This window comes from Rhyacophila brunnea, unplaced genomic scaffold, assembly GCF_057557595.1.
Source record: "Rhyacophila brunnea isolate RB1 unplaced genomic scaffold, BYU_Rbru_1.0 scaffold_24, whole genome shotgun sequence".
NCBI lineage: Eukaryota > Metazoa > Arthropoda > Insecta > Trichoptera > Rhyacophilidae > Rhyacophila > Rhyacophila brunnea.
Window position 1 is genome coordinate 12,442,539 of NW_028232904.1, and position 17,074 is coordinate 12,459,612.

The 17,074-nt window shown below is 37.0% G+C and overlaps 1 protein-coding gene across 1 annotated transcript in view; it reads left to right on the top strand.

The window, feature by feature from the left end:
* Nucleotides 1-17,074, top strand: part of LOC147069060 (ATP-binding cassette sub-family C member 4-like) — a 124,358-nt gene that overhangs the window by 35,960 nt on the left and 71,324 nt on the right. The window contains exon 2 of the mRNA XM_085951514.1: nt 10,033-10,278. Coding sequence (XP_085807640.1) covers nt 10,033-10,278 — 246 coding nt within the window. The remainder of the gene's footprint in view (nt 1-10,032; nt 10,279-17,074) is intronic.

Below are 17,074 nucleotides of genomic sequence, written 5' to 3' on the forward strand. Positions count from 1 at the left end.
CATTTATTTGAGTTATATTGTATTCTTTAATACATTAATTTAATAACAATGTGTTTTCCACTCACGATTCACTCGATGACAGTTGGGTCGAAGATTACAGAAAGCGTACGAAAACATCCGAATAAAACGTGCGTGTCCTGTCTGGTTTTTCATTTAAAGCAAATTTGACGTTTACATGATTATATAATGACGGTTGCCTGTTTTGATTATACTATTTTAACCACAGAACAGAATGATAAATAATGAAATGTAAAAGCCAACGCCATGGATCAAGGTTTTGAATCACGGTATATTATGATCGTCAGGTCATAAAACCCAAGTAAAAAGTGCGCCGACTGTCCCGAAATATTGAAAGCATATTAGGTGCATTAGCGTGACAGACTTTAATGCATATTATTATGATTAGACGTAACTATTGAAAATAACTTATACTTTAACACGTGTTTAAGTTTATTCCTCACTCGAGATCCCTAGCCTTGTATAGGTACTACTCCCAGTAGGTTAAGCCTGTTTCCATTAATTTTGTGTTCCCCGATTAATAACAATCTCCAATAGTTTAAATCGGCATTTCAAGTAATAACATAATATGAGGGAAAACTATTTAGTGTTGCCACCAAGCTATGTTATGAACCAATCAAATCAAGCGTCAACAAAACCGAGTTGGTAGCTGAACGTGCCGTGTAATTGATATTTAAAGTCGACGAATGCTCACGATCGGGGATCGTTAAATTTGTTGAATCTGCAAGACTTGTGGTGTAATTCGACCTTTACTTGATCAATGTACAGCATGACGTGTTTATCGTGCCCGTGTGTACATATCAACTGCCTTCAACCTTAGCCCGTTTCAGACGGGACACCGGTGTCGCGCTCGATATAATATAGGAGGCCTTTGTATTCGAATAAAGGGGCATTTGTATTATGTTTATGAACGCCCCAGAGCTAATGAGTTATCGCATAATTTCGCGTTATAAATTAGAACATAAAACTGGCTGCGGTAATAAAAACAAGTATATCGGCGGCTTGAGAATGTAGCGGGCGACGGAAAATAGTACCGGACACGCGTTGACTCATTAGCTCTGGGGCGTTCATAAACATAATACAAAGGCCCCTTTATTCGAATTCAAAGGGCCTCCTATATTATATCAAGCGCGACACCGGTGTCCCGTCTGAAACGGGCCTTATACTTTTTCATACCACGGCCCCCGAAATCAGAAAAAAATCCAAGGCTCCCCTCCCCAAAAGTTTTCGTCTTTAGTGACCAACAGTACTTTATTTACCATTAATTATTATTATATGTACATTTTTATTGAAAATAATAGAACATTTCATTTATTTTTTCATTAAAATTTCGACCTCGACATTTTGACTGATTTGTATCAGATATCGTCTAGTGACCACGTTTTTATGATTTTTTTCTTCAAAAATACTGAAATATTTTGCGGCTCCCTGGCAGGAGCTCCAGGGCCCCCTAGGGGGCGCGCATCCCGGTTCGAGAAGTACTGCTCTAGAAGGAGGCAGTGACCTATATATCATATTCAGGAATGTTCCTAAAATGGCATTGTATTATTAACCTACTCGTAATATCAAATTAATTGTCGTATTGAAATAACAATATTGATAATTAGTGCAGGATCCCATAGACTTTTCGTATACATAATATGCGGAACGCATTCTGACAATTGGAATAGGTTTTTGGGGTCACAAAGATATATAATGTCGATGTTGCCAGGCGATATTAGTGGTCAATTTTTTTTATTGAGGTTTTAATTTTTTTTCTTATAATCCACCAAAAATTGTTCTGAGTTCTTCAATAAAACCAGGACCGAATCAGGGATTGATTGAAAATGTAATAATTGTACCATGCCATCGGCATGGTCGTAGAACGGTTCGTCCCATTTGAACAAATAAAAATAGCGGGTAGTGTAATGTGTTCAAAATTATCGATTCTTAGGATCGTCCTTGGCTTAAATTATTTTATTTAGTAATATTTTTGTATAGAATCACCCAGATTGGTTTCTTTACCATATATATGCATATGACATTAGTTTTAGTATAATGGTCAATCCAGAAACAGTATAGGTTGCACATATAGGTAGGTGAATAAATGAAATAACGATAACCACTAACCACACTAAGTGCACTTTATTAAAAAGAAATAAAATAAAGAAACAAGTCAAGTGTTCAAACTGCTTTAAGTATCATGATCACAGTTTTTACAAACACTACTTACAGATTTGCACAATGATATAGATGTCAAAGCCGATTTCTTATAACTACATGATAATGTACGGCAGTTAGAATTACATTTGCATGGTCTAACTAAATAATTTGGTAGAGGTTCATTCGTCATTATTTGTCTTGGATACAAATTATTTTCTCGTAACTCACAGCCAAGTTGTAGGAAATCAACAGGCTCAAATAGTGGATCAGATAAGCTTTTCCATAAATAAACTTGTGCTGAAGCCTATAAACAGTGTAAATACAATGAATCATATGTTCATATCACTCTTGACAAATTTAAACTAAATCCAATATTTTGGAAAATAAATTTATATCGAAGTTCATCCGCTTTTGTTTTTTGTTTACATAATAAGTAAGTGCAAACTTTTTCCAGGTCTTGAAACTGCTGTGGTCTCCAACAATACATTTCCTAAAGCTGAAAGTGCATCCTGAACAAAACTCATTGACGAGATGGTTAAAGCTTGTTTTTTGTACATATGCGACGAGTGGTGCCACAGCGGGTTAAAGAATGTAATGCTGGCAAAATATTACAAATATGTTCGCCAAGAGATTCAGCTGCCAAATGCATCCTAAAACACGGGATTTCTTCTGAGATCCCTCAAACCATAATCCACGGCAACCAATCGTTTCAAGTTTATTCCAGAAATAAATGCCTAAGATTAAAACATCTGTATCGGGACTGTGATAATCTCCAAATTTTGCATTTTTACAGCATGAAATATATGACAGAACATTCTAGAATCTAGAGTCTGCTTCTAAATGATTTTGATTTTAAATCAATGGCGTCAGTGAAAATTGATCCCTGCAATTTAAACCATTGTGTGGGGTCGTCAAATCCACCACAAATGTACAGCTCACTTTCTTCGTTGATTTTTGCAAATGTGGGAGCATTTTTTCAAATAAATTCAACAAGCTGTAATTTATTTTGAGGGCTCACAAAATAATCTTTGTAATTAATCCACCACATCTAAGGGACAATCTCCAAGACTTACATATTAATAAGAATTTAAATATAAGTATTTACATTGTTTAAGGGCTTTAGCACAAGTTTATTTATGGAAAAGCTCATCTGATCCATTATTTGAGTAATTTGAGTAATTTGTATCCAAGACAAATAATGACGAATGAACCTCTACCAAATTATTTAGTTAGACCATGCAAATGTAATTCTAACTGCCGTACATTATCATGTAGTTATAAGAAATCGGCTTTGACATCTATATCATTGTGCAAATCTGTAAGTAGTGTTTGTAAAAACTGTGATCATGATACTTAAAGCAGTTTGAACAGGGTCTAGGACGATTTGGCTCCGCGAACTGGCCTCCGCCGATTGGCCTCCGCCGATTGGCCTCCGGTAATTGGCCGCCGGTACAATCGGACACCGGCCCAATTGGACGCCGACCCAATTCGACGCCGACCCAATTGGCCTCCGGGAGATTGGACGCCGCACAGTTGAATTAAATGCGCAAAGGAATAGACGTACGTTACGATTTGTTGGAGTAAATAAGCAAGTCAGTTTAATATGCTTCTATCTTCTCAGTAGTTGTACCTTATACATTTCGCGCTTGACACATTTTTAATATAGATTAAGAATAATTATTATGCCTTATGATGTTTATTAATAGAAAATAATTCTTGCCTCGCTAAAACTTAAAGATGTGCATAATCAATTAATTTATTGTCTATACATGGGTACTTATTTATATTTACAACAAATATTAAAAATAATGTTAGATGTTAGAATGAAAATTACATTATATTTCAGCGTTGTATCGACTTAATATTATAATAAAGCTTAAACATGTATATTATTATGCATAAATGCGTATTTTAAGATAGTATGAAATTACAAACAAAATATTAAGTAAGTTATCTGCTAAGTATAAATGTTTCAGTAGTTTGATTGATAAACTACTTAGGTACTGGGTGCCGGACGAAATCCCGAAGGCCGAAATCCCGAATGGCCGAAATCCCGAAAGCCGAAATCCCGAAAGCCGAAATCCCGAATACCGAAATCCCGAACGCTGAAATCCCGAATGGCCGGAATCCCGAAGGCCGAAATCCCGAAAAATAAAAAAAATACAAACATCAATAATTGCGCAATTTTTGCAAGAGACACAAAACCCATTTTTTGTGGAAATATAAAAAAATGTAAAATACAAACATAAATAACTGCGCAATCGTGAATTGCGCAATTTTTGCAAGAGGCACAAAATCCATTCGTTCTACAAAATGGTCTCTCCTGAAAAAAAATTGCGCAATCGGAAACCCCATTTTCCGCAAAAATGGGATTTGTCTCTCTTACAAAAATTGCGCTCACGATTGCGCAATTATTGATGTTTGTATTTAACATTTTTTTATATTTCCACAAAAAATGGGTTTTTGTCTCTCTTGCAAAAATTGCGCAATTATTGATGTTTGTATTTTTTTATTTTTCGGGATTTCGGCCATTCGGGATTTCAGCATTCGGGATTTCGGCCTTCGGGATTTCGTCCGGCACCCAGTACCTAAGTAGTTTATCAATTAATTAAATACATTATATACATTATATATCTTTGTGACCCCAAAAACCTATTCCAATTGTCAGAATGCGTTCCGCATATTAAGTATACGAAAAGTCTATGGGATCGTGCACTAAATGTTGTTTTCCTGAAGTTTTCAAATGTGAATGATTATGTCATAATATATTTATGTCTTGAAAATACTTAGAACTCGTTGATGTATGTAATATTACGTTATTTATATTTACCTTGTAAGTGCCTTCCCAAACCGCTAAGTAAATAGATAGTTAGGTACATACCTAATCAACAATTATATATATTATGTATGTATTAATAAATTCTTAGTACTTAGGCCAAGGACGGCGAACCTATGGCACGCGAGATGATTTTGCATGGCACGCGAATGTTTCATTTTGAAGAGAAAAAAATTACCCACTGTTTTATAAATCGTGTCTTTTCTGGCAGAACACACTAACTGGAGAATACTAGTTTTGAGTAATTTGACTTTGAAGTTGTTAAAATGTTTGAAATGGTCTACCATATGAGTTTATTAAGTAATCGTATAAAGGATGACTTTAAAATAAAGACTGTTTATTTATTAAGAAGGTTTCCAGACGATAAAGTTTGAAATAAGGAACATTTTGGTATAAGTAACTCAATATGTCATTTTTTCGAATTAGTGTCTTCTGCCAGAACAGTGACGAAATATTTAAAAAATAATGACGACATAGCCATGTGTATTTTTTTCAATTTTTCATATTATGTGTCTTACCAATCGATGTGCAAACGAAAACGACGAAATTCATGCATCAATGACAAATTTCATTGTATAAAATATAGCAGGCAAATGCTGTTCAAGAATAATCATTACGTTTAATGTAAATGTACAATTGCATCGGTCCTAGGATCCTAGGATCGGAAAATTAAAAATGAAAATATTCAACAAACCTTATTAAATTAATAATCTTTATTTTGCCTAAATATAATCTCTAAAAATGGTAAACCGCTCAGTGATTGAGTATATAATAATATGAAAGAAGGCCTAAATGCTTCCGCGATCTCTGCGAATTTTGAAAACAAGGGAAAAAATATTCAAATTTTTAAGTTATGCATTCGGCCCGAAATACGGTGAAAGATAGAATATCAAGAACTCAATTGTAATGTTTAAACTTTTTAATAGATTTCTTTAAAAATTATTTTTTTAGAAAACTTTCAAAAACTATTTTTCGCCTTAAAAAACTACTTGTCACGTCAGACAGTCGAAAAATATTATTTGGGAAAATTTGGCACGCGTACGTAAAAAGGTTCGCCAACCCCGACTTAGGCGATTCTGGACCCGGTAGTTAAAGTGAGCTACATATATGTGCATAACATAATATGTAATATATTTTTTAGTAACGTCATACAGCATAATTAGGTTCAGCCCAGACTCCAGACGAACATACATCTGCCTGGTAACAAAAAAAACGTTTACAAACATTTGTTCAAAAACACTTACAATACAAATTACCATAATATAATATTTCCCCCACCCTCATAAGGGGGGGACTAACAGGGCTAAAGAGGGGCCTGGCTTAGCGGATCGATCAGCCGAGTGAGATAAACACACATCACAAAATTGGTGTAAAAAATAAAAACATGCCGCCTGCGCGCTATTTCACTTCAAGCGTAATGAGTAATGACATTTAAAAATATGTGATTGTGCAAAGCAGTTTTTGGATTATTGTTTGCCAATATACTCGAGAACTACATAATTTAAGTAGTGAGTTCAAAGATACAAAAAATCGCTAAAAAATACACATAATACCGTTAATGTTATCTCGAATACCATTTGGAACATGCAAATATAAGTAGATTGTCACACTGTTTTTAATTAACCTTTGCGATAGGTAGGGGGGCCCGCTTCAGGATGTGGGGGCCATGATTTTATCATTAACAACAAACACTTAATAATTATGTTAATTATATTTCCTTGGTGGAGTTAACTGTCAATTTTCTTTATCGAAAGAAATTGCATTAGTTAAAATAAAACAGTATGTAGTACGACTTCTTACACTTAGTTATACACGGCGCGGTGACAATTTGGCGCTACGCAATCAAATGATTTATTCGATAATAAATAGACGTTCATGAATTATTATAGATACTTGAAAAATATATATTTAATACCTACTTCAGAACTTATTATATTATTCAAGATTTTAAATATGTGCACGTAAATGTGTACGCACAAAATACATCGACCTCACTTGCCCGGCAATGAAATCGGGTCATACATTGCCCAGCAATAGTATTGCCGGCATGGCCCCCAGGCCATGATGTGTGGTAGGCCCCTCAACCTATCGCTAAGGTTAAGGGCATTGCAATGTTCTACAGTTACACTATTCTACAGCATTGTTCCTCAAATGGTATTCTGTAAAAATAAGGATTCCGCGAGTTAAACTTAAGATTAATGTGTAATTAACTATTTCTTTTATTCAACGAATAATTCACAAGATTTAGGAATGTACCATTCTAATTATTGAACATACATAATTTTGAAAAACACTTTCTGAGAAAATATATTATAACCAATAAAAAAAATCTTTTTGATAAAAGTAAGCAACCCCGGCAGGGAATCGAAACCTGCATCTCCTAGGTTTTCGCCCCGTCCGTGCATTACCTCTATGCTACAAGGTGACGTACTGATTGCGACTAACTTTAATTATTGGCCTTTTTAATACCCACTCATCAGCGTTCTTCTAAATGTTTAAAATAAATATAAAGGATAATAAGGCTTCAAAAGTATATAAATAGATTATCTACAACGTTTAAGGAATGTCCAGGATCATGCTTTGAAAATGCAATAAAAGCTCCTTTTTGACCTACGCTGAGCATGTCCCCCTTAAGCTGCATAAATGAATATCGATGTTAGTATTCTTTCCACAATTATATTTTATAAGTGAAATTATAACATTTTTATTAGGTAACAATTATTATTACTAGCGAGACAGACTGGCGAGAGCCAGCTGGCTCAGCTAGTTATTATTAATGTTATAAAACTATAAAGGTTATCAAGTATTTGATATTTCTTATGCAAATGACTGTTTTGTGTGATTTGCCGCGAATGTAAAACATGTAAGTATAAATACACTGAAACAAGTGTAAGTCGCGCTGCAATTAAATTACCTTACCTCTGGGCTCCTAAATTATTATAACTCGTGCAGAGAGAGCACACAACTAATCTATTCTGTGCTCGTGCATATTTTTTGTCAGTAAAATTTGCAAATCACTGACATCTAATAATAATTCCAACTGGCGTTCGCGTGCAGCAAAACAATTGAAGGAGTTACTCTTTTATTCGTCTCATTGTTCTCATTGTTGAGGGTCACGACCTCAGATGACTGGAGTCATATTAATGCTATTCTTGTTTGCACTTAGAACTCGGCTAGATATGTCACTAAAGATTGTAGACGAAACGTTTTCGTTATAAACACTGTCGTCTTATAAACAGCGTTCGAAATAGAAAAGTTTATAAAGCGGAGCGTTTGATAATTTTCCGAAAATATTAAAGTGTGCGAGTTATTTTGTTATATACCTACCTACCTACTAATAAACACCCTTTGGCTCTTGACGAATACGGGGAGGAATCGCAGGAGAGAGGGATGGAATGTTTTAGTGGTAGGCTTGAGGGCATCTATCTACAAACTTATCTAAAGAATGGATGGGACAGCCACTATCGAAAACTACCCAATCAAGACTCGCAACTAGACAGAATTCGACATTCGGAATGGTGTCCATATGATAGTTCGTAGTTCCATTTTTGACCGTTCTTTAGATAAATTTGAAGGACTGTATCCACCAATTTTTGGTAACCCTTTATAATTTAATAACAACCAATCGTGAGCGTCTCCAGCAATACGAGTACATATTATAATATATCTATAAATGGCCCCACGATGGCCGCGTGGCTTAAGCGCCGGTCTATAGTTTCGAGTGTCCCAGGTTCGAATCCTGGGTCTGGCAAGTACACATATTGTTTTTCAATTTGTGTATGAGTCAGTGTATAGACCTAATAGGTTAAGCAAGTGGTTGACATCCATTTCTCGTAAAAATAAAATATGTTAATACAAACCGCCACTCTGTGGAGGCCCATATGATCCTATTAGGATCGGACATGGTCAAAAAAATAAATATATATTCTACTTGTCTTTTACAGCGATAAGGTGATTGTGAGGAATCGTTTTGTTTGACCCCGCCCGCACGCCTGTTCACCGTTTTCACCTTTCCGCGCGTATTGTTATGTTATCTGTTATAGCTTATAGCAGTGATCGCCAAACGGACGCTCGCGAGCTACCGGTAGCTCGCGGCGCCATTTTCGATGGCTAGCGTAGAATATTTTATCATATTATTTATAAATTTGCCTCTCAAATTTTATTATTTGACTCCAAAATGAAATATTTCTCGAACTAAGTTTCAATGAAATGCTTAGCAAGCTCGTTGTATTAGAATTTCTTGGCACATTCGTCCCAACAGAAAAGTATCCAATTTTAGTTTTGCGAATTGCGCTCAAAATGAAGGCATTGTTTTGTTGTACTTACCTACTTTTGTAAATCAACGTTTTCCACCATGAAGGTGGCTAAAAGTAAATATAGAAACAGACTCACAGATGTACATCTTGATAATTGCATTCGGATGGGATTGACAAGGTACTCACCGAGTATTGAAAAAAATGTTTAAAAAAATGTGACCACTGGCTTATAGATATAGGAACAATACGTGGGAGTGTTTGTTGCGCGGTGCATAGAGGGGAAAAATTTAAAGTCTTTTCAATAAATACTTCATAAAGCTCTTTAAGCATTTTTCCCTGCTCTCGCGTGGTATAATTTCCAATACTGATATTCTAGAGAATTTGAATTTTTATGCACCCGTCAATTACATGCGTTGGTCGCAGCCATGATCTATTTTGGGTGAAAGCTGTTTCCTCATGTTAGGCTTACCAGGCACCAATTTAGCGAGGGCTGTGCGGCTGGTCAATGCACTCCCTAGAGACGTAGAGATTTTTGGCGATGCATTATATATTTTGTTTTGAAATTCTATTTTATTGTTTAATTTGTATTTTTTTTAAATATTGTTTTTTTTATTTCATTTCTCTTCTATGCAATTATTTTTTCTCTACTAAGTTGATTTACCTGTACTTTTTATTCTAAATGTCATGTTGTGAACGTCTTAAATTAATAATTTGTTATGTGCTTAGTGCCTTTTTAAAAAAAAAAAAAAAAAAAAAAATATAAACTCGTATTTTTTGCAGGTGGCTAGGTGACATATTCAAAAAAGGCCATGCGTCCGATCTGTCCACCGCGGACATGTACGATCCGCTGCCCACAGACCTCTCCGAGCCCCTCGGCGACGACCTCGAGAAGAATTGGAGCAAGGAGATTCTGGACTCGGCGAAAAACAAGAAAAAGCCCAGCCTTATGCGGGCAATCAGCAAGACTTTCCTCAAGTCTTACATGATGTGGGGTATTGTCATCTGCTTTCACAATGTCGTCATAAGGTATGAAAATTTTATTTATTCTTTCTAAAATTTATCTTTTATATTAAATGAAGGCTACTTGGGTACTGTTGCACCTTCCCTGTTGAAAATACATCGACCTTTCCAAGCCAAAAGGGCGTTAGTGACAAATCTGAAATCACTACTATTCAGCGCATCTATTCTATACACAAGACTACTTTCGGCCGCTAAAACAGCTATATAGGGTAGGAAAGTATCAAAATATTAGCACTTATTGTAACAATTACAATAAGTTAGCCGTCTGAACTGTCAAAACTGTCTAATTCTTCTTCTTCTTCCACGGCGCTATATCCCGGGGTGGGATTTGGCCTCCTCCACAACCGCTATCCACTCACTCCGGTCTCTCGCCACACTTCTCCAGTTACCGGGTCTTCCTATATGAAGCCAGTCCACTTCTACGGCGTCATCCCATCTCCTTATTGGACGGCCTCTGGTTCTCTTCCGTTGGGGTAGCCACTTTGTCATGATCCTTGGCGCTCTAACTTCAGGCATTCTCTCCACAAGTCCCGCCCATCGTAGTCTTTGGGACTTACAGTATCTTATGATTGTTTGCTGATCAATCAGCTCTTCCAACTCGTGGTTCATTTTTATTCTGTAGTTCCCATTTTCCAACGTGGGTCCAAAGATTTTGCGGAGTATTTTGCGCTCGAAGACAGCTAATTTGTTTTCCTCGTTTTGAGTTAAGCACCAAGTCTCACAGCCATAAGTGACCACTGGCCTTATAATTGTTTTATAAATTAGAAGTTTACTTCTTCGGCCTAGAATTTTCGACCCCACCAGTCGCTTGCAGGCATGCCAGCCCAGGCATATTCCCGGAGATAAGGCGGATTTTTATTTCCTCTGCTATCTTATTTTGGGTATTTAGGCTGGATCCGACATACGTGAACTTGTCCACCCCTTCATATGCATGCTGTCCTATGTCTATATTCTGCAGCGGTACCTGATCGCGTGTGCTGACCATATACTTAGTTTTTGTCTGGTTTATTTGCAGCCCAGCGTTTTCTGCTTTTATTTTCATAGTGCCACCATGGTCGATCATCCTCTGTTTGCTGTCTATCTCACTCTAAAATTTATCACAGCCAAGAGAGGTGCTGTTTAAAGTTAAAACATAGCACTTATTGTAATAATTACAACTAACTTATTGTAATTGTTACAATAAGTGCTAATACTTGGATACTTTCCTATCCTAGATAGCGGCCTAAAGCAGTCTTGTTCATAGAATGCGGCAGGAGAGCAAAAAGAGTGAAAAAAAAATCATGTTAATGAGAACAACTTCGTTTCTTACTTCTTTCTTAGTACTGGAGTTTTTTTTCTTTCTTTCATTGCAGAATAATATTGTTTTGAAGTAGGTATGTATTGTTTGTCCATTTATTTATTTATGCGCAATTAGAATTATTAAATCACTTAATTCCTTTTGGCTGTCCAAGAAAAAATACAAAGTTCAAAAAGAAAACACCAAATTGTTTGTTTTTCCATTATTTATTCATTTTTTGTTTGTATTTCTGTTATGTTTTATTTGTTTATTATAATCATTTTAATTTTGGTACGTTACGTTAATTCTTATTGGCTTTCTGTAGGGTTATCAGTTATCACTTACGCCCAAATTGGAATATCGTAACTCTATTTGCAATCATCTATGAAGAACGCCAATTTGCCAGTCTGTAGATATTTTTTTTGTAAACCTAACCTCATAATATTTAACTAAACATCACCAAAATGTTACTTACGCCCTTTTGGCTTGGAGATGTCGACATGTATTCATATTATTATCAACACAGTTGTTCGTGTTTAGGGAATACCTACTTGATCCTGCCTGTTGGATTTTTAATTGTATATTTCGTGCGGTTTTGAGACGAGCAATGTTCGACAAAAAATACCTACATACGCCTTCCTAGTCGCAGAGTAGCGGTTCACCTGAGTGACTTCACATCTTTTCGTAATGTCTACTCATGCATGAAATTTATTGTTACTAGAAACTAGAATATAGATTTATTTTAATGTATGAAAGGTAGGTACGCCATTTTTGTTGTTGAAGGCTAATGTATTAAATTTATTGTTCAACCGAACCCGCTTATGTAACTAAGTTCAATAACAAATATGCTCTGTGGAATCTCAGCTGTATATCATTCCGTTGTCATTTACCACTCCACTCTTCTTGCAATAAAAACGTAACTCGTAGCAAACATAATTTTGAAAAACACTTTCTGAGAAAAGATTATATTATCTATAACCAATAGAAAAAATCTTTTTTGAAAAAAGTAAGCCACTGTCACCGACAGGTTTTTCTGCCCCTGTGGGGGGCGCTCCCATAAGGAGTAGTGCTCCCCAGCCGCTCGGTCTGACCCTGGTAGTCAATGTGCCACCGATGGAATGATGACGACCCTTGGCAAGGCTGAACAAAATATTTCATATGTTAAGTCCCGCAGTTTGCTCTGACAGGTCCCACGGCTTCCCAGAGTGAACTGTGGATGGTTAAGCCGTATAGGTATAAGGTAAAGGGTTATAAGATTAAAATGTTAATTAAATATACGTCTAGATAAGGGGGTAATTAAATTAAATTAGATATAAAATATGATTTGGATGTTAGATAAATATGTAATATAAATTGTAATGTAATAGGTAAATGTAAAAATATGTAATGCAAAGGATAACAAGGTAATAAAGGGGGACTATGGATGGGCGTTAATGGTATATAATAATTAAGGTAGTTAAGATGTATGTAATGTTAAGGTAGATAGTTCGATGTCGCTACGCGTCGCGCGTACACGGCACAATAATTGTTAACATATGTTCATAGGCCTGTTGCGAAAGCTCCCATTTGTACATATGTGCAATCACAAAGCATAGCAACAAGTAGGGCAATCATCGATCCGATTTTAATCACGATCCCGCGCAATTAATTTCTCATACTAAATTCGATTTTTAATATCCGCGGCTATTCCGCGCGCGGCGTTTCCGAATCGGTATTCTGGCAGCTTTCCTGCTCTGACATACGACGGCGTCTCTGTCGTATGTGTAGAAATCGATTTCGCGATACGAATTTGCCCGCTTTGCAGTGACAGAGCCCCTCTCGCTCGTGTATGACGGCATCACGCTCACGCGCGACGGGAGAATCGGATCAATGATTTTGGTCGATCAAGGAGACCACGTACTGGGATAAAGTGCGGGAAATCTTTGATCGGCGAGGTATGAGTATGTACTAAGCAATTATTACTGCCTATATGTTTGGTTGACGGAATAACATCCGTCAACTAGTCGTAAGTATGTACCTGTGGCGACGCCGAGCTATATTAGTTGTTAATGTAAGAAAGATTGCGCGACCAGTACATTTAGATATTCAAATAAAGTAACTTCCCCGCTTGATATTATTTAATATTAAGCATTCATTTTGTAGTTAGATTAACAATCTACCGAGTTCATGTTCTTAGACTAACGTCAAGTAGGTATTCAGGCCGTCGGGGCGCCTCAAAGTTGGACCCCCCAACGGTAGTTGGCCGAAGGATTGGTATGCGCTGTCGTAGGCCTGGTGCCACAAATATGCCAAGTTAACCACTGGCATATGACGCCTTATCATCCAGGCTAACTTTTGTAGTACTCTTGTTTCTGAGTGAGAGGTACCTTCGCGCCGCTAGGGCCCGTAAAGCCGGCCGCCGCGGGAACGCCCCTCCCTCAGCCATGAAGAGCGCCACCACGCGGGGGGTGTGCTGTATCGATAGGTAATTCAACCACGAATCCGTCGATGCCGCGCACGCCTTCGTAGGTGCGTTTTTCGTGGGGCTGGCCCAGAAACAATGCGCTACTGCTACATCAATTGCGCGCTCTCGGTACTGACAGGTACTCGAAGTACGTAAGTGACGCGTGAGCGACGCCGCCCATCGGCGAGCGTCGACTTGCGCCTATGATTTTACTTAGTCGGCCCTTGCGTAGATGTCGCGGGTAATTAGTCATTGTACAATTTCCGCCAATCTCGTAAGGAAACCGTTAATTAATTTTGTCACCCTCAAAACGTTGAGCTAAGGGATGAAATCGGGCAGATTTGCATATAAACCCCCAATTATTAAATTCAATATCAGTCTTCGCTCGCATTTACGACCCTGAACCTGCGAAGGTCAGCGGCGTAATTTTATCCGCATTTTCATATACAAGTCGCCGAGACTTGTGAAGAGGTACTCGCCTAGGTCCAGATACCTACCGGCTGATACCTATACTCTCATACCTACTGTCACTCTGACAGATCGCGGAGTGAACGTCAGTCAGCGACTTAGTCGTTTTCGCGTATTTCTTTTAATTTCTTCATTGTTGTACTCGGTCCTCAATCTTTGTCAATAATCTCCGCGCTCGTGCAGTCTCGCTTACAACCAATAATAATTAATTAATTAAATAAATAAATTGTGTGTTGTTCTTAAATAATCTTTTATAATAAATTAGTTTCTTGAGACAATCTGTGGTACGGAGCTTAGTAACTATGTCTTTGTTTTAATTTGGTGACGGTGAACGCAATAAATAACTATAATAAACTGTGAACATTAGTTTTAATAACTACATTGCCGTGCCTACCTGTTCTTCCAAAATTTCAATGTACCTCCACTCCAGGCCCGGAGCTAGCCGAGGATTCGGAGGCCTACACCACCCCGGCAGGGAATCGAACCCTGCATCTACTGGGTTTACGCCCCGTCCGCGCATTACATCTATGCTACGCGGTGACATACTAATTGCGACAAATTTTTAGAAGAGCGGTAAATTCTTAAATCTTGTGAATTATTCGATGAATAAAAGAAATAGTTAATTGTAACTCATAGCCTTCTGTCATCCATTGAAATGAACTAGTAGTCGAAAGGTTACAATAATTTAATAATACAATATGTATCATGACTTTAACTAGGAACTAGGACTTGGACTAGGGAACAGCAAGAGTTTGCTAAAAACCTCAAATGGAAATGGGCTGGACACATAGCTCGAAGAAAGAACAATCGTTGGACAAATTTAGTCATCCAGTGGCAATGACATTTATATGTCATTGTCCAGTGGTATCCAAGAGGTACAAAACGTCCGCAAGGTAGACCTAGAGGCTGCTAGATCGATGAAATGATAAAGTTAAAAAAAAAAAAAAAATGAAATGAAATGAATTGAAGTTCTGTGGAAGTACGTGGCAACGCAACGCACAGGATCGAGAGAAGTGGAATCAGCTTGGAGAGGCCTTCATCCAGCAGTGGAAAGATTAAGGCTGATGATGATGATTAGAACTTTAAGTAATGTGTTATCAAGACGGAACGGTGCGAATGTTCGTTTAATTTAAATAATTTACCTTCTTCTTGGTCGTAGCCTCATGACTGAGGATCGTGACCACCTTGAAATTCTGACATATCTTGAGCGACCAAGATTTTTCACCCCTGTCGATCTTATACTTCTCTCAATGCTTCACATTTCTTAGAGGCTACCCAAAACCACCATTCACTCCTGATTATCTGGTCCGCACCGAACAATATGTTCAAAAAACTGCAGAATACGTCTGAAACATGTTATTGTCGAGAGCCGTTCCTTTTTAGACCGCGAGACCATTTGGCATGAGTCCGGTGCGCCCGTTAGGGTTAAATACTTACATCCTCGGGTCATGTACATTTGATATTGTTTTTTTTTTACAATACGTGTGTATTCGTATGTATGTGTTGTATGCGTGAAATGTACCAACGTAGTTAAATCCTTCATTATTTGAATTGTGTTGCTGACGTTGGTGTATTAATTGCTTACGAATTAAATTAGTGCCATACATGTCCGTCTAGTTAAGCAAGCCGCCAGACAAATTTTAATACATACCTACAGACAGATGTCGTTTGAAAATTATACAATTTTTGTAAAATATAAAACATTGGGGTTGCTATTTAAATAGGCAATTAAAAAATATATTTCTTAAGAATGTACCTATAAATTAAATAATCGCCTAGTATGGAGTCTTCGCCACTGATTTCTTGTGGCCTCGAACTCGCAATTTGACAAGCCAGAGCTTTGTGATTTGGAGTGCGAAGGTCCCCATATCGGTCGCGAAGGGTGGATGTATGCTGTCAAGATCCGACATAGTGTACAAAAAACTTTGTCAGTCAAACTTATTTGTTTTCATTGAACTAAGATAATGCGTAGAATGTAGATAGTGTTTGTTAGTTCTTTTTAATTCAATTAAACCTTGTAACACCGTCTGTTATATATGTACATATTCTTAATTCAACGAATACAAATAAGTACGACTGATATATATGACAGCATACCTAAACTATTATGCTTTGGTTTAGACAGGCATTAATTCCATTTTAAAAGCTACCAGCACCATCTGTAAATTGTATTTTTATTTCAATGGAAACAAATAGATATAACTGATAAAGTGTAGTGTGCACTCAGCCTATCTCTACCCCTCGCCATTGACCTGCCTTACCCCACTGGATTGGGTGGATGTATGTGGTAGCGAAGGACTAGGCACCGATAAGGGTGGACGGAGCTAGAGGAGGCCTTTATCATTCGTATTTCTCGTGGACAAAGTCACGTGCTATCTCTAGTATAACAATTATGTATATATTTTAAGAATCATTGTCAGAACTGAATACAAAAACAGGTGAATAGGTAGTTAGCTATTCGCAGGGGGTGTATATGCTTCATAACTTTGCACTCAGGCTCTACGATGGAACTTAATTATGTAATTTACAAAAATATTATTTTTACATATTTTATCAGTATATTTATTTATTACCAGATATATTAATTCTACAAGTAAATAACTAATTTTATGCTA